The 16,266-nt window shown below is 35.5% G+C and overlaps 2 protein-coding genes across 4 annotated transcripts in view; one reads left to right on the top strand and one right to left on the bottom strand.

Annotated features, from left to right (window-relative positions):
* The window catches only part of LOC127870988 (PGAP2-interacting protein-like), a 38,514-nt gene that overhangs the window by 13,097 nt on the left and 9,151 nt on the right, over positions 1-16,266 (bottom strand). The window contains exons 1-6 of one of the 2 annotated variants that reach the window (XM_052413599.1): positions 9,880-10,045; positions 8,156-8,278; positions 5,251-5,440; positions 4,527-4,681; positions 3,013-3,196; positions 951-1,090 (exon numbers count right to left, since the gene is read on the bottom strand). In XM_052413599.1, the coding sequence (XP_052269559.1) occupies positions 951-1,090; positions 3,013-3,196; positions 4,527-4,681; positions 5,251-5,440; positions 8,156-8,278; positions 9,880-10,000 (913 nt within the window). In that variant the 5' untranslated portion in view covers positions 10,001-10,045. Of the gene's footprint in view, positions 1-950; positions 1,091-3,012; positions 3,197-4,526; positions 4,682-5,250; positions 5,441-8,155; positions 8,279-9,879; positions 10,046-16,266 lie in introns of those variants that run through there. The other variant, XM_052413601.1, reaches the window with a different exon arrangement.
* LOC127870987 (restin homolog) overlaps positions 15,252-16,266 on the top strand; it is a 96,637-nt gene continuing 95,622 nt past the window's right edge. For both annotated transcript variants that reach the window (XM_052413598.1, XM_052413597.1), the window contains exon 1: positions 15,252-15,337. The gene's annotated coding sequence lies outside the window, so the exon portion shown is untranslated. The remainder of the gene's footprint in view (positions 15,338-16,266) is intronic.

The following is a 16,266-nucleotide window of genomic DNA, read 5'->3' as shown; positions in this document are numbered from 1 at the left end:
TCATTTATTGAATCAATTGCCCAAGTTAAAGGGCATTTAACTCTGCAACAAAAAGTGTGGATTACACACAAATATCTTGCACTTCTACATATCATAAACAACATATCAATAAAGTTTCATGTCGATTAGAAGCAAACTGAGAGACAAGATTGTGATAAAAAATAAATTGTAATTAATTATCAGTGGGTTTTACTGGGTTAAAAACAGTTGTGGCAAATTATTTTTCTTACTTGAAATACGTTGGAGCCGCTCTTTTAATAACAATAATCAATATTTACAACTTTCATGAGTCAAGAAACATAATTGTCATCATGAAGTAGCATAAACGTAACCTCATAATAATTGTTAATAATAGGAAATACGTTTCATTGGGTCACGAATATATATATGACAATAACAAAATAACATTTTACTTGCATAATGCTAAATCCTATACTTCCAAACAAGATCTTTATTTGTTGCAATAACAACTGTCTTTCCATATTGATATTAATATTGATCACATATGAGGACAGTGTTATAAAGTTCAGATATTAAATCCAAACACAAATCAGTTATTTTCCAAGCTGTTATTAATACCAAACCTCATTTTGGAATTAAACAAAACGGCATTCATCCAAAATTTCGATTGCACATAACAATCCAAAGTATAGCGCCTCAAACATTGACAAATACATCTAGCACAGCTACATAGTATCAACAACAAACATGTATATATCTCTAGCAACAATGACCTTTGACCTTAACCCAACTGGCCCCAAATGATACCCATGCTATGACTACATGTTAGCTGGAGAAAGGAGCTGTTCCCTGAATTTTTGAAGAACAAAAAGAGGCATTATTGAATAAAGTCGTTTTAAGGCTACCTTATTCATGATTGAAAAAAATCCTGAGTGAGCATTATGGGACAAGTAAGGTACAGAGCTTGGCAGTAATACTTTTCAACCCACCAGCAAAGCCTGACCACGCAGGTAGATAGTATAGAGCGAGGAAAGACATCAGTCCGAGGACCCACCACACCTTGCTGGTGGCCACGTGGCGGCAGGCCGACATGTATGCTCCAAAACTCATGGCTAGCAGGGTGCACACGCTGTGGTACAGAGTAAGCTTGTGAAATACATGATTTATACATGTATTTGAATGGTTTTATGATGAGTTATAACAATATACTTACTGTTACTTTGAAGTAAGTGTTATAATTTTAAGTGGTGTATTCTGACGCAAACCTAATTATGATTTTCCCAGAACATAAGTTTCTTTAATAAATGCAGAAAAATAAATTAAAAATACTATTTTTCATTCAAAAAAAATACAACATATTAGTTTGTTTCAGCAAACAGTATAACAGTAAGAACAACTTCTTTTTTGAATGTATGGCATAATGTACAATCATTATTCATTTTTCAAAGTGGAAAACTTGATAACCACTAAGATCTTTCAACATTCTGTAATTCGTGTTGTTTGTATCATTCACATGTCCTTGATTTTACGAAAAAACAACTATCCAGTATGTATTAATTTAAACAAGAGATTGCCAAGCAATATGGTCCCCTACCGGTAAAACTCCACCATTGTCAGTAATTTTTTATGGGGGAAATATAGTCGCTGCTTCGTCTGTCCGTCCGTCCGTGCACAATTTTTGTCCGGGCTATTTCACAGCAACCAATGACCAGAATTCACTGAAACTTTATGGGAAGCTTCACTACCAAAAGGAGATGTGCATTATATCAGCGGGTTCTGGTCGGATGATTTTTCACAGAGTTATGGCCCTTTGAAACTTTCTATAAAACAAGATGTGTTTGTGAAACACAATGTCCCCCTATATGATGTTTGACCTTGAAGGATGACCTTGACCTTGACCCTTCACCACTCAAAATGTACAGCTCCATGAGATACACATGCATTTCAAATATAAAATTGCTAGCTTCAATATTGCATAAGTGACATTACATGAGCAATTTTGACCCATATATTTGACCTTGAAGGATGACCTTGACCTTGACCTTTCACCACTCAAAATGTGCAGCTCCATGAGATACACATGCATGCCAAATATCAAGTTGCTATCTTCAATATTGCAAAAGTATTCATAAAATAAGCGATTTGGGCCACATATATTTGACCTCTGACCTTGAAGGATGACCTTGACCTGGACCTTTCACCACTCAAAATGTGCAGCTCCATGAGATACACATGCATGCCAAATATCAAGTTGCTATCTTCAATATTGCAAAAGTACTCATAAAATGAGCGATTTTGGCCACATATATTTGACATCTGACCTTGAAGGATGACCTTGACCTTGACCTTTCACCACTCAAAATGTGCAGCTCCATGAGATACACATGCATGCTAAATATCAAGTTGCTATCTTCAATATCGAAATACTGCAAAAGTGTACATTAAATGAGCAATTTTGACCCATATATTTGACCTTTGACCTTAAAGGATGACCTTGACCTTGACCTTTCACCACTCAAAATGTGCAGCTCAATGAGATACATATGCATGCCAAATATCAAGTTGCTATCTTCAATATTGCAAAAGTTATTGCAAATGTTAAAGTTGGCGCAAACCAACCAACCAACCAACAGACCAACCAACAGACCAACGAGACAGAGCAAAAACAATAGTGGGGGACATAAAAATTATTGTCCCCCCAACTACTGTGCCCTCAAGATGTTTCCTTTTATCTGAATATATAATGCGCAATATTTTAACCAAAAAAAACCTTTGGGGAGCATCACCTGTCTCCGAGGGTTTCTTGTTTTTTATTTGTTGCCATAGCAACCAGAATTCTTGACGTAGGAACAAAATAAAAAATCTATTCATGTTTCAAGTTCCATGAAAAAATATGAAGATCTTTTAAAGTTATCGCAGGATCCAGAAAAGTGTGACAAACAGACTGACTGACTGGCAAACCATAAGTCACCGGAGGGGACAACAAAGACTTAAGAACTTTGATAAGACAACACCAACAGACAAGGCAACTGACAACTGTAGACCACTTACCCCCATGGATACGGTTCAGGTCCGTTATTAGGGTATGGCTGGACAGTCCACCGGGTAATGAGGGACACCTCTCCAAACACCCAGTTCATCAGATACAGCAGGGAACCAAAACCAAGCCCTGTGGTGACCCAGGGACCTCTCTGCATCGGTCCTGCACTGGCTGCATTGGCCACACTTGGGGAACCTGGTCAAATGAGCCTTGTTTTGAGAAAACTGGGCTTAATGCATGTGCGTAAAGTGTCATCCCAGATTACCGGTAAGTCTGCACAGGCTAATCAGGGACAACACTTTCCGCTTAAACTAGATTTTCGGTAAAAAGAGACTTCCTTTAAACGAAAAATACCATTAAAGCAAAAAGTGTTGTCCCTGATTAGCCTGTGCCGACTGCACAGGCTAATCTGGGACGACACTTTATTCACATGCATTATGCCCAGTTTTCTCAGAACAAGACACAAATAATAAACTTTCCAGTGTTTTTCACTTAATTTGTGTAGGTCAGTTTGAAACCTATTTATTAAAGCTTGACTGTATTAAAAACCTTGTTCTTATTGAGACACTCTTGAGTCTGTCTACTGGGACATCCTGATTTAAAGGAGATCACCTATCCACTCCACATTGGCTTTTTTTTCATATAAACCTGTTGTAGTCTGATACAAATAATGTTTCTGCAATTGTTTGAGATCCCTAACTTATCTATATTACTTTATTGTCAGCAGTCTGTCACAAATAAACCATGATCTTCATAACAACAAGAAAATTCTTTGAACTGATATCCCTCGACAAATTATGTTTGTTTATGGATGGGTGCAAATCGCTTGATATATGGTATAATCCTAAAAAAATATTTAAGTGTAGGGTAATTGTTTTTTTTGCATTGCAATGCTCCTCATAGATATATATACACCCATCTTAAAGCTTATCTAAGATATAGCCCTGAACAGTTGCACAATACAAAAACAATAAAGGGCAAATTACTCTTATTTAAGAAAATGTAGGATTTGGGTTCCTATGCATGGTACTTCTTCTCATTGATATCAATACACTCACGAAAATTCATGTTAAAGTCTTGTATGGTATCTGAGATATAGCCCTGAAAAGTTACATCATACAAAAAAAACAAAGGACAATAACTCCTATTGGTTAAGGTTCATGTACATGGAACTTCTCCTCATTGATATATATACACCCATGAAGTTTCATGTTGATTTTTTTTCATATAGTTTCTGAGATATAGCCATGATAAGTTTTGTGAAAGACAGACGGATAGACTATGGGAATGACAGACTGACGGACAACGCCAATTTTATATCCCTCTGCCTTTAGCGAGGGGCAATAAATAAAATTAAATCAATTAAATACAAAACACTGGGTAAATTTCCATCAGAGGGCATCTGTGAAAAAAGCAATATGTTCACACTGTACTCTGTTTTAGTTGCTTTTTGCTAAAGCAAAAGCCAATACATTCTTAAATGAAACCGACAAAACAAATATATGAAGAACTACTGTAAACAAACCTTCCAGAAATTGATCAATAACAGCAATGATACCAACAGCGATGACGGCAGAGTTGCTAGTGTTGCACCACCAGGTGGGTACGAAGGTTACAAACCATATTCTGGAGCTCACAAATGCCAGGAATCCTAGCAACATGCCCCAACATGTGCCCGCCCTGAAATGGAAATATCAAGAATTGCTATTGTCAAACAAATATCGCGATTTATGTGACTTAACATTAAGTGACTTGTTCACAATTTGTGCACATAATGTTGATCGTCATTCAACCTGTTAACCTTTTTTTAAATGACAACACTTTTAAAACACTTTAACATGTCTTTTTTGTTTGTTTAAAATGTATTTCCTCAATCCTAAATTATTTTAGGGAATAGTTAATTTGGATGTATATATAAATAAAAGTATAAGAAAATCCTATCTTTTTAATTTAACATCAAGCAAAAATGAATTCAGTTATCAAAATAAGCAATTTAACTTATGGAAGTTAAACAGCTTCGTGCACAATTCTAGTCAAATGCCAGTGACGTTGCTCTAGTCAAGGGGACATTGGGTTAAATGAAAGAACCAAATTTTTGTCTTAATACTGTGCAGTTCTTTTTTTATTCCTCAGTGTGTTTGTGCTAGTGCCAGGTCAATTAAGAACAGGATCTCTTCCTACATGACAGTTCTACCTAAGTTCTACAATGCCGCTGTGCTAGTAATTGATGCAACCAAACATCTGCTTACCGAACTGTTCTATCAGAGTTCCACAGTGCAGCTGTGAGGGTGATGGTGGCGACACCGTTTCCTGCAGCCAGGGTAATCAGGCGGTACAGGGTGGTGGGGGCCTGGAATGAGGCCAGTGACAGGACGCACAAACCTCGCAAGAATGCAAAAACTGCCCACTGCTCTGTCACACGTTTAACTAAACCAATACCTGCAAGCAAAAGTCAGACATTTCTGGCTTATAACATAATTAATTAAAGATTGTATTGACTTAAATTCTAAAGAGTAACATACTTGCATTATGACATTATGACATTTGTACGTCCATACATTTTGTATAGCAGTGTTGCTCACATCTTGTACAGTGTATTGATTTTTATGAAATAATTTGTTATTTGTTCATTTGGGACTTTGGACACATGGCATATTTACATAAAAATATATGGTGTTTTATTTCTTTTTTTTGGGGAGGGGGGGAATTAGGCCACTTGGATTAGGCTAAATGTCCTTGTCTTAAATTATAATTGGAATTTAAGGCATCCATGAGGAAAAAATCTCATTTCTTTAGCTTTACAATTATGACATTTTTTTTCTTAAATCATCTTGTCAAATCAAAATGAAACTGTGTCAGTATAAAACAGTTGTGTCAGTTTTATGTTACTTCATGGCATGTTATAAACAAGAGCAATGCCTTGCAGGTGCAGGCCGCTAATCTATTTGTCTTTTTAAAGGTGTAGGGAATTATCTCAATTTCAATCACAAAGTAGGGAGGGGAGGAGTGGAGAGGGGTGTATAGTGTGGGGGTGTGGTCCAAAAATGCAAAAAAAACCCAAACTTTTTTTTTTTGGGGGGGGGGGGATTCTTGGGTGGGATGGTTGGACGGTATTTCAAAAATAAAATAATAAAAATAAATATTTGTGTTTTTTAACCATGTTTGAAAAAAACAAGAGATGTGTTCGTCAGAAACACAATGCCCCCTATTGCGCCGCTTTGAAATATTGTTTTTTGTTTTTTTTACCTTTGACCTTGAAGGATGACCTTGACCTTGAACTTCCACCACTCAAATTGTGCAGCTTCATGAGAACACCGCTTTGAAATTTAAAAATAAATAAATTGATCTTTGACCTTGAAGGATGACCTTGACCTTGAAGGATGACCTTGAACTTCCACCACTCAAAATGTGCAGCTTCATTACAACGCTGCTTTGAATTATTTTTTTTACCTTTGACCTTGAAGGATGACCTTGAACTTCCACCACTCAAATTGTGCGGCTTCATGAGAACACCGCTTTGAAAAAAAAAAAAAAGAAGACCTTTGACCTTGAAGGATGACCTTGAAGGATGACCTCGACCTTGAACTTCCACCACTCAAAATGTGCAGCTTCATGAAAACGCTACTTTGAAATAATTATTTGTTTTTTACCTTGAAGGATGACCTTGACCTTGAACTTCCATCACTCAAAATGTGCAGCTTCATTACAACGCTGCTTTGAATTTTATTTTTTTTGACCTTTGACCTTGAAGGATGACCTTGACCTTGAAGGATGACCTTGACCTTGAACTTCCACCACTCAAAATGTGCAGCTTTATGAGAACACTGCTTTGAATTAATTTTTTTTGTGACCTTGAAGGATTACCTTGACCTTGAACTTCCACCACTCAAAATGTGAAGCTTCATGAGATACACATGCATGCCAAATATCAAGTTGCTATCTTCAATATTAAAAAAGTTATGGCCAATGTTAAAGTTTTCGGACAGAGAGACACCATATATTTGACATTTGACCTTGAAGGATGACCTTGACCTTCACCTTTTACCACTCAAAATATTCAGCTCCATGAGATACACATGCATGCCAAATATCAAGTTGCTATCTTCAATATTGAAAAAGTTATGGCCAATGTTAAAGTTTTCGGCGGACAGACGCCATAAATTTGACATTTGACCTTGAAGAATGACCTTGACCTTTCACCACTCAAAATGTGCAGCTCCATGAGATACACATGCATGCCAAATATCAAGTTGCTATCTTCAATAGTGAAAAAGTTATGGCCAATGTTAAAGTTTTTTTTGGACGGACGAACGGACGAACAGACTGACATACTGACGGACAGTTCAACTGCTATATGCCACCCTACCGGGGGAATAACAATTATTTTTGGGATTGGGGGTGGGGGGGGAGTATAGTATGAAGGTGTGGTGGTCATTTATTAGATGATCTAAATGGGGGGGATAGAGGGGGAATTCGGGGGGGGGGGGGGCATGGGGGATGGTTTTGGTGGAGTCTATTGTGGTATATCAGCGCCCTCACACTACTTTGGGGGAAGGGGTCCGAAGCCCTTAGGAGGGGGAATTTAGTATGTTTGCAAAGATTAAATTGAAATAGAATTGAGATATAATAATCATGAGACACATCTTTCCAAAAAAAAAAACAAAAAAAAAAAAAAAAAAATTGGGGGGGGAGGGGAAAAACGTATACTTTTCAGGTGGGGGACTGCCGCCGACTTTCGGCGGCAGATTTAATAGATTGAGGGCCCTGAGGTAAGAGTTGTTTTGTCAAATATCAATCAAATCTAATCACTAATAAAGAAGTTATGGCAATTTTAGAAAAAAATTATAATTTGACCTTGAGAGTCAAGGTCATTCAAAGGTCAAGGTAAAATTCAACTTGCCAGTTACAGTACCCTCATGATGCATGAAAGTATTTGAAGTTTGAAAGCAATAGCCTTGATACTTTAGAAGTAAAGTGGATCTAAACGCAAAATGTAACCATATATTCAAAGTTACTATGGCAAGGCTGTTGGAAGTGACCTTAAACCACTATAACTTGTTGCATGAAATGACATTTTAGATCCTATATTTCAACATATGGAATCAGAATAAATTAATGAATGGCTGTGTGATGCTGCAATGACTGCTCAATTACCTGTAAATACCTGTAGAAACCAAAGTCCAGCATACACCTCATAGCCAGATATTTCCAAATCATTAAGCGGATAGAACCAGATCATGGGGGCAAGTCCTTGGAAGAGACACCAGAAAACATAGCCTGAAAAATAAATTGAAGCCACCGCATTTAATTAACCTGTTGCCATACAAAATAAATTTTACCCTTTATTTTTACATCTCACATTGACACTAAATCCCGAAAGAAATTATTGTGGTCAAAAGAATTAATGTTTTTTGCCTAATGATTCTAAACTAGTTGACTGACTGTATTTCATTAAGCCAGACGGCATATGCAGTTTTTTGTCAAAAATAGCCAATTAAATTTTACCCTTCGGAAAATTATTAAAAATCATTCAACTTACAGAATTAGTATTTCAAAACATTGTCATGGCATTTGTTTTCAATTAGCAAAAAGTTTATTTGAAAATAATAAAGCCTTCTATATCCATATGCACATTTCAAAACATAACTCATTCAATCTATCTGTTCGAAGTTTTATTTGCCGCATTTATCCCCCCTGTAAGCATAACACAAAAGCTTTCTTGCTAAAACTTTGTTAGTTTATTCCTTTACCTAATGTATACCTTAGAGACTTATCATTTTGTTTTTATTGGGGCATTATGGACAATTAAATACAAAATAATCAGAACTGCTGATTATCCGGAACTGGCAGGGCTTGACACTAACTTTTTTTACCTACTGACCCAAAGGACCACCAGCTTTCAGAAATTACTGGTCCTCCAAGATTTCAAGTGGTCCGACAATTTCTATGTAATTTTACCTCAATTTCAACTTCCTTTTCGGACTTGCTACAATGTATTGTGCATTTATAAAAAGAAAACTATACTGTATTAATTGAATATTCATTGCGTTTGCCAAGTTACGGTATGCGCATTCTTGAAAAAATAAGTCATTTTGGTGAAAGCAACAGTATTCATCATTTTCACGACCTTAAAAGACTTAGCTTCTTCCTTGCTTTTTTTAGCGTTTTCTTTTGCGACATTTTGTTTATGAGTATCTGAATTTTGATGGGCTTGAACTTGAAGAGAAGGCTTCCTAAAATTTACACAACCTGTTACATACGAATGCCCTTCATCTTCATCAACACGAGCCTTGGCAAAGAACTTTACACAAATTCTACATGTCATGTGTTTTTGAGTTGAATTATAATCAACCCAATCAAATTCTTTTACCCATGAATCAAGAAATTTTCGATCTCTCTTATCCTTTTCATATTTTCGCTATACTTCATGCTTCTCTTCATTAGTTTTAGGTTTTTTAGGCGGAGGATCAACACCCCCCGGAATGAAATTCCACATCGCGAAAACTTGTAATCTTGAAAATACGCATGTTTACTCTCTGGCAATATCAAAACATTAGTGGGTGCCCTCCAGTGTAAATTCACACGGTAAACAAAATATATTCTGATGGTACTAAGATCAATAAAATGCTGATTATTGCTGGTTGGTTGACAAACTGTACTTGTAAACTTATTTATTTATTATTATTTTAGTAATCGTTATTATTGCATGTTATTGGTGCATAGAGCTGTTCCATTATGAACGTTACATAGAAATAATGTAAAACAAAAAAAATTGGTCCGAACATGTTCAAGGGGTCGCCATGTTCATGTGCTAAAAAACTTGGTGACAAAGAGGGTAAATTCACATTGTTTTGTTATATTCTGCTTTAAATACAAACCGTGTACAGTTTCACGTATAAGTCTACGCGTGGTAACAAGCTGAATGTTTTCCTGTAGTGCTTTCTCTTCATGTTTAACAACTTTTTGAGTTGATGTTGCTTTACCGGTTTGTTTACCCATCTCGGCGGTATGGACGCTTTGTTGGTTACAACCCACTATCAAAGCAAAGATGTCAGTTAAGGTCACAATATACTAAATAGTTTCACTATATAATTCAATGTAAAAGCGATATCTTTAAGCGAAAATAAATGCAACATTTTGCACATAGAGCCCCCATAACCATACCTTTTCTTAAAAGCCATTCTAAGCGGAGTCGATTTGTGCAATAAAAAAGATATGTCATGCACGAACCAAAAAAGAACTTGTCAAAGTCAAAATCGACTGTTTTTGCATCTTTTTTTTCCGGTCGTTTTCTAGTGAAATGTAACCTTTTTCAGTGCAATGTTTTACTAAAGTCTCTAAGTTTATCATATTTCAGGGATTTATTAGTAAGCTAAAGTGTACAACATGCCTTCGAATCAACTATGACATTTTTTAAGAGAGTACAGCCCTACATGAAACGGTTATTTAGTATACTGTAACCTTAACACTGCCAGGTATAACTAGAAAAGTCATACACTTTACACAACGCATATTAATTTATAGCTTGATCAAACGCAATCAGAAAATAAAACAATTGAGCATACCGGTAATAACAATAATTAAAATCTCAATCCCAGACTAAAAAAAGCTTAAGACTTATAAATAAATAAATTTTATTTTGAGTCGGCAAAACATATAACCAGTAACAAAAAATGCAAAGCTTAAGAACCGACTTAACAACAAATGTTAACAATAAAACATGAGTAAAACAGCTAAAAAATTCATATCCATGTTTTAGGGTGAAACAAAAGTTAAGACAATAATAACATGCAACACTGAACTTAATTTGACAAGATTTGACTTTCCTGCAGGTGTTGCAAAAGTAGGGGGCGGAGAAAAACCGTGGCTTGCACATAGGGGCTAACTGTATCATCGAAGAAATATCGCACAAAAAGCGGGACCAGCAGCATAGTCAGTGTATGACATAGTATAGCTTCAACAGAATACAAAAGCAATAGGAGGATAATGTCATCACACCTGGAATCATGATAAAGGGACCAGAAATCCCCGAAGTCAACCGGGAGCACCTCTCCCTCGAGAAATCTATGCGCAGTCTTACGTACTCGAGCTCCCAGACCACAGCAGCCTATCCTAAAATAGGCCACTGTTGCCTGGGCACCCAAGTCTACCCTATCAGTCACACCAGGGGCACCGGGAATAATCCTGACCCTCTTATGGTCCCTATCAGATTCCCGACCGGACCTTTAAAAAACACATACAAATCATATCAAAGCATAAATTTAATTGGAAGCAATTAAAAGCTGTGCAGGAAGCTTCTGAAATAGACCTGCACGTAGATCTAAAAAACTGCAACAAGACGACAAAGTAAGAAACTGAGTTAACAAAGAAACACAAAAGTGCGACAGATAAAAAAAAAGTGCGTAGAACAAATCAAATTCGAGGTGAACTGATCAGCAGCTTTCTCAAAACAAAAACAAAATAAAGCATGAAACAAACTAGAAGTAACCACAGGCAATCAAAATAAAATAAAGACAGCAAAAGCAAAAAAACACAGTGTGGCATGCAGCTCCAGAACTTTATGTTCCTTTGTATTTTTACAGGCAGAACATTTACGTTCTTTGCCATTCCAGTGCATCATAAAACTTTTTAATTGGTTTAGTTACTTGCTTTTCTGTGACTTTCTGCTAAGGCATTCCACAGAGCTGGAGCCGCATTCCGGATACCATACTTAGTAGAATTGACTTGGGGAATCTCAAGAAGATTGGTAGACCTGAAGTGATAACGAGAGTCACGTTTGATAACCAGGTCACTTAATTAGAACAGGTGGAGACATACTATTTATAATTTTGAATGTTTTAAGTGCCATAACTCTGGTTCTTTTAATGTATAGACTAGGCATATTTGCTTTTGTAAGTAATTGGTCATACGAGCTGTTGTAATCGTCGTATATGAAGTAAAGAGCTCTCTCTTGTGTTTATTTTTTTCAATTTTGTCTGTGTTACTTTTAGAGAAGAAATGCAAAGTTAGAAGGCAGAAACTCAAATTTGATAGGATAAATGAATGGAAAATGGTCAATCTACTGAGACGACAGAGGTTTTTCTATTCTATTCTTTTCAAAATATTTAGCTGTTGTGCTGCCTTACTGCAGATGCTACTAATGTGGTTATCACAATTTAGGTTTGAGCTAAGTTTACTCCTAGAAGTTTAACAACATCGTCACATTTAATGTTTTTCATGCGTTTCTTATGTCGAAAGAGGGGGTTTTGGAAACTGTTGAAACTTTTCGGGAGTTGCTGGCATACAATTAAAAGTAAACCAGTCTATTAGGACATTGCTTTCTTCTTGTAGAACTTTAACAACGTCATCAAAGTTTGTGGTACAGTAGGAAAGCGTGTTATCATCTGCATTATATAGCGTGCTCTTGTGAATAAAATAAAAGATATAATTAATGAAGACATTAAATAGGAGAGGCCCGAGTATGGAGTCCTGAGGCACGCCGTTGATAATATGAGCACAGGAGCTTACAGAACTACATATTTTGAATTGTTGTTTCCTATAGGATAGATAAGAAGTTAAAAGATCAATAGAGTTGTTTGATAGATCGTAACTTTTAAGTTTGCATAGGAGAATATCATGGGGAAGGCAGTCAAAGGCCTTTTATAGATCCATCAGAACCGCGGCAACATATTGGTTTGAGCCTATGCAGATTTCCAATCCTCGACACGTTTCAAGAGTGTTGTTTGGCATCCATGCCCTTTCCGAAAGCACATAAAAAGTTGTTGAAAATTTTATCAAAGTGTATAGTTAGTTGATTCGCCAAAACCTTTTCGAAATTTTTTGAAGGAGCAGGTAATATGCTCACAGGTCTATTGTTAGACTTAACTCGGGGATCATCTTTCTTGTAAACTGGGGTTACCTGTGCTTGTTCTAGTCGATCAGGGAATATACCAGAGTCAATAGAATTGTTAACAAACTATGTATAGAAAGGGACCAGTGACTGTGAACCTAATTTTAGGCGTTTTATAGATATTTTGTCGATTCCAGTAGCTATTTTCGCATTAAACTTCCGTAAAATATTTGAGACAGTTGATTGTTCCACATGTGAAAAATTAAATGACTTTGGAGAAAATTTTTGCCATAGTATTTTGTCTATACTGGGATGGTTACTTTCATCAAAGATAAAATCTGTTTCAATGTCTTTTGCAACATTTACAAAGAAGTCATTGAAAATGTCAGCTACGCCACTATTATCCGATACTGTCTTTTGATTTTCATTGAGTATGATTTTACTCTGATTTTTTACTTGGTTGACATGTTAGGTTTTATTGTTTCCCAGAAATCTTTAGATTTACAGCCACCAGTACACCTTTCCAGAAAAAAGTTATTCATAGATTTACGTTTAAGTTTATTTACTAAATTTCTATTTTTACGATACAGTTCCCAGGATTCGAAATGTTCGTTTTGGTATACTTGTTATAGGACATTTTCTAGTGTAAATAGCTTTTCTTAATTCCTTATTCATATAAGGTAACTGTACAGGCCTTCTGTCTGCTTGTTTAAATGGAGCATGCTTGTTCATAATTTCAACAACATCATTTTCAAAAGTGCTGTACACAGAATCTAAGTTATCGGGATTACATGAATAATTGTCAACATATAGTTTGCACACGTTTTCATTATATGAATCAATACTGAAATTTTAAAATCTTCTGTAAATGATTTCTGTTTCTCATTCCTCGGAACAGTATTGTTTATAACAGTACTACATATTGTGACAGTCACTTATGCCGGTTGAGAAATTTAGAGTTATGATGCATAATTTTTTACTATTTGTCAATATGACAGTAAGGATGGTGAACAGTCCTTTTTAAAACATGTTGTATACTTAATAATCTTGGACAGATTAAAAATTTCTAAAATATCTAATAAAATGTTGCTTTTATTTTCACAAAGAAGATCTTAATTCATGTCGCCAATGACAGCATAGTAATCGAAAACACATATACATTTGTCCAAAGTTTTGCAAAAGCTATCAGAAAAGATATATTGTTCATGCTTGGTGGCCTATAGACGCAGTAAAACACCATTTTGATTTATTTAAATTGACTTCATATATGATATTTTCGAGGTTGTCTGACTCAAGGTCTTTACGTCTTCTAGACGGGATGTCATTTCTTATGTATGATGCTTAACCACCCCCGCTAATGTCTTTGTCTCTACGTTCAAATTTGTAGCCGGGGACCCAAAAGATAGCACTGCAATATGAGCTGTCAATTTTAGTCTCAGATATATGTAACAAACATATTAACAAGTTTATCGTTCAATACTTTGTGAAGTTCAACAAATTTCGATTTTAGACTGTTTATATTCAAATGCGCCACAATAAATTTGTTTGGATGTTTTTTGCGCACATCTGCAAGTTCTTCGAAGACTGATGTTATTGAGTTTGAGCCAAAGGATGAACTCATGTCACTATTTATAAAGTAATCGCTGAAAAAATAGTCCAAGAAATGGAACCTGGGCCAGTCGGCACATATCCATGGGTCTGGCGATTCATTAAGCTTATTGTATTCAGCCGCAGATATGTTGGCACAATTTATGTGGAACCACATAGACGTATGATTAAATGATATAATAGTATACATTTAAGACTTTTTAACTTAAGGGAAACTCTTTCGATGAAAATTACTTTTTCAAATAATTACGTAAAAAAAACCCCCATTTCTTTTGTTTAAAGTGATATTATGGGCATTTAACAGTTTAGAGGTGTCTACCGCAATCGTTGTTTATTGTTTGGTGCTTTCACTTCATATACACTTATATTTGTTAATGCAGCATCAACATACTTAAACAATATTCCGGAAAGAGAAAAAAATGCATTTGAATATCAACAGTACTTTCGTTTGACAACTGATCACGCATGTACAATGTGAACCTAAATTTAGTTTTAGTGCAGATTCTTTTACACGACACAAAGACACAATTTTGTTTTACGGATCATTTCGGCTAACAGGGCTGGGTAAGTCACGTAAAATATCGAATATAAAATATATTTTTATTAACAACTGGTAGCAAGATGAGTTGCAGATAATTGGTCAGTAACCACATTTTAACTTACTCTTTTGACCTGTTAATTCTTTTAAGCTCAATTCAACAGTGAAAAATGCCCATAATATCACTTTAACTTCAAGTTTCCCATTTAATTGAAATATCGACAAGGCCCCTGACGTTGCAATAGCTTGACGTTTGGGCGGGAAATTTTCGTCAGAAGGCAAGTGGATACATATTGCAGAAGTTACTTTGTTGCGCACATTTGAAAAACAACACACTTATTTACATATAGTGTTTTGCTATGTATGTGTATGTAGTACTGTGGAAGCATGATTATTATTATCTGTTTTCCAGTTCAGTGTAGTGATTGTTTTTAGATTTTGAAAGCATTTTATTTTACCGTTTGATGGTTTTGGAACAGTCTGACATATTTGCTCATTCAGGCATCGATGATTGGTATGCAACTATGTGTTTAGGAACTGAAAAATATATAAGTTAAATGAGTTATTTTATTGGAATTACTCAGTAGCATTGGGGTAGTGGCAGGTGTAGTACAAAATACGTGGAAAGACCTCAGTGTTTTTTTCACTTAAAGGGGAATGGTGGCGGGGCCCGTCCAAAGGGGGAAACATGCGTCGTTTTTTAGGAAAAGGGGAAAATTAAAAATTCACTTGTTTATATGTAATGATATTTATTATATTAATACACATGTTTGTATGAATATAATATTCACAGCTGAATGTCTTTGTCGTTTTTCTTAAAATTAAAATATGTATATCAATGATATTTTCAACATTAGTATTAGATCAGCTTGCCCGACCGAATCAGCTCAACTTGCCTCCAAACATTCTGAATGTTTTCAGTGACAGACCTTTTTCACAGTATTAAACAGAGTGTTTTTAAAGCATGTTCCCAATAAAAATTCATGCAATTTTTCCTTAGATCAAAATTTAAACCAGCTTTTTTATATTTCTGGAATAAGCTATTTAAATGATAGTTGTTCCTTAAATCAAAAGGCTTGATTTAAATCTGTATTTAAAACTAAGTGAAAGTGATACATTACCATATTTATTTGTCATTTTCGTGTACAATGTCATATATTTTATACTGCATCTTGCACTTTTGGACACAAATTCCTTAAGCTCATGGGGAATTTGCTATTTATTACTCATGTGAGGCAACAGCTGTCAAAAAGCTTTGCAGCTTTCAACATTCTTTCCAATGTCATGTCC

The sequence above is a fragment of the Dreissena polymorpha genome, chromosome 3, assembly GCF_020536995.1.
Source record: "Dreissena polymorpha isolate Duluth1 chromosome 3, UMN_Dpol_1.0, whole genome shotgun sequence".
Lineage (NCBI taxonomy): Eukaryota > Metazoa > Mollusca > Bivalvia > Myida > Dreissenidae > Dreissena > Dreissena polymorpha.
The sequence above is the reverse complement of the archived record's forward strand: the minus strand, read 5'-3'. Positions and strand labels throughout refer to the sequence as shown.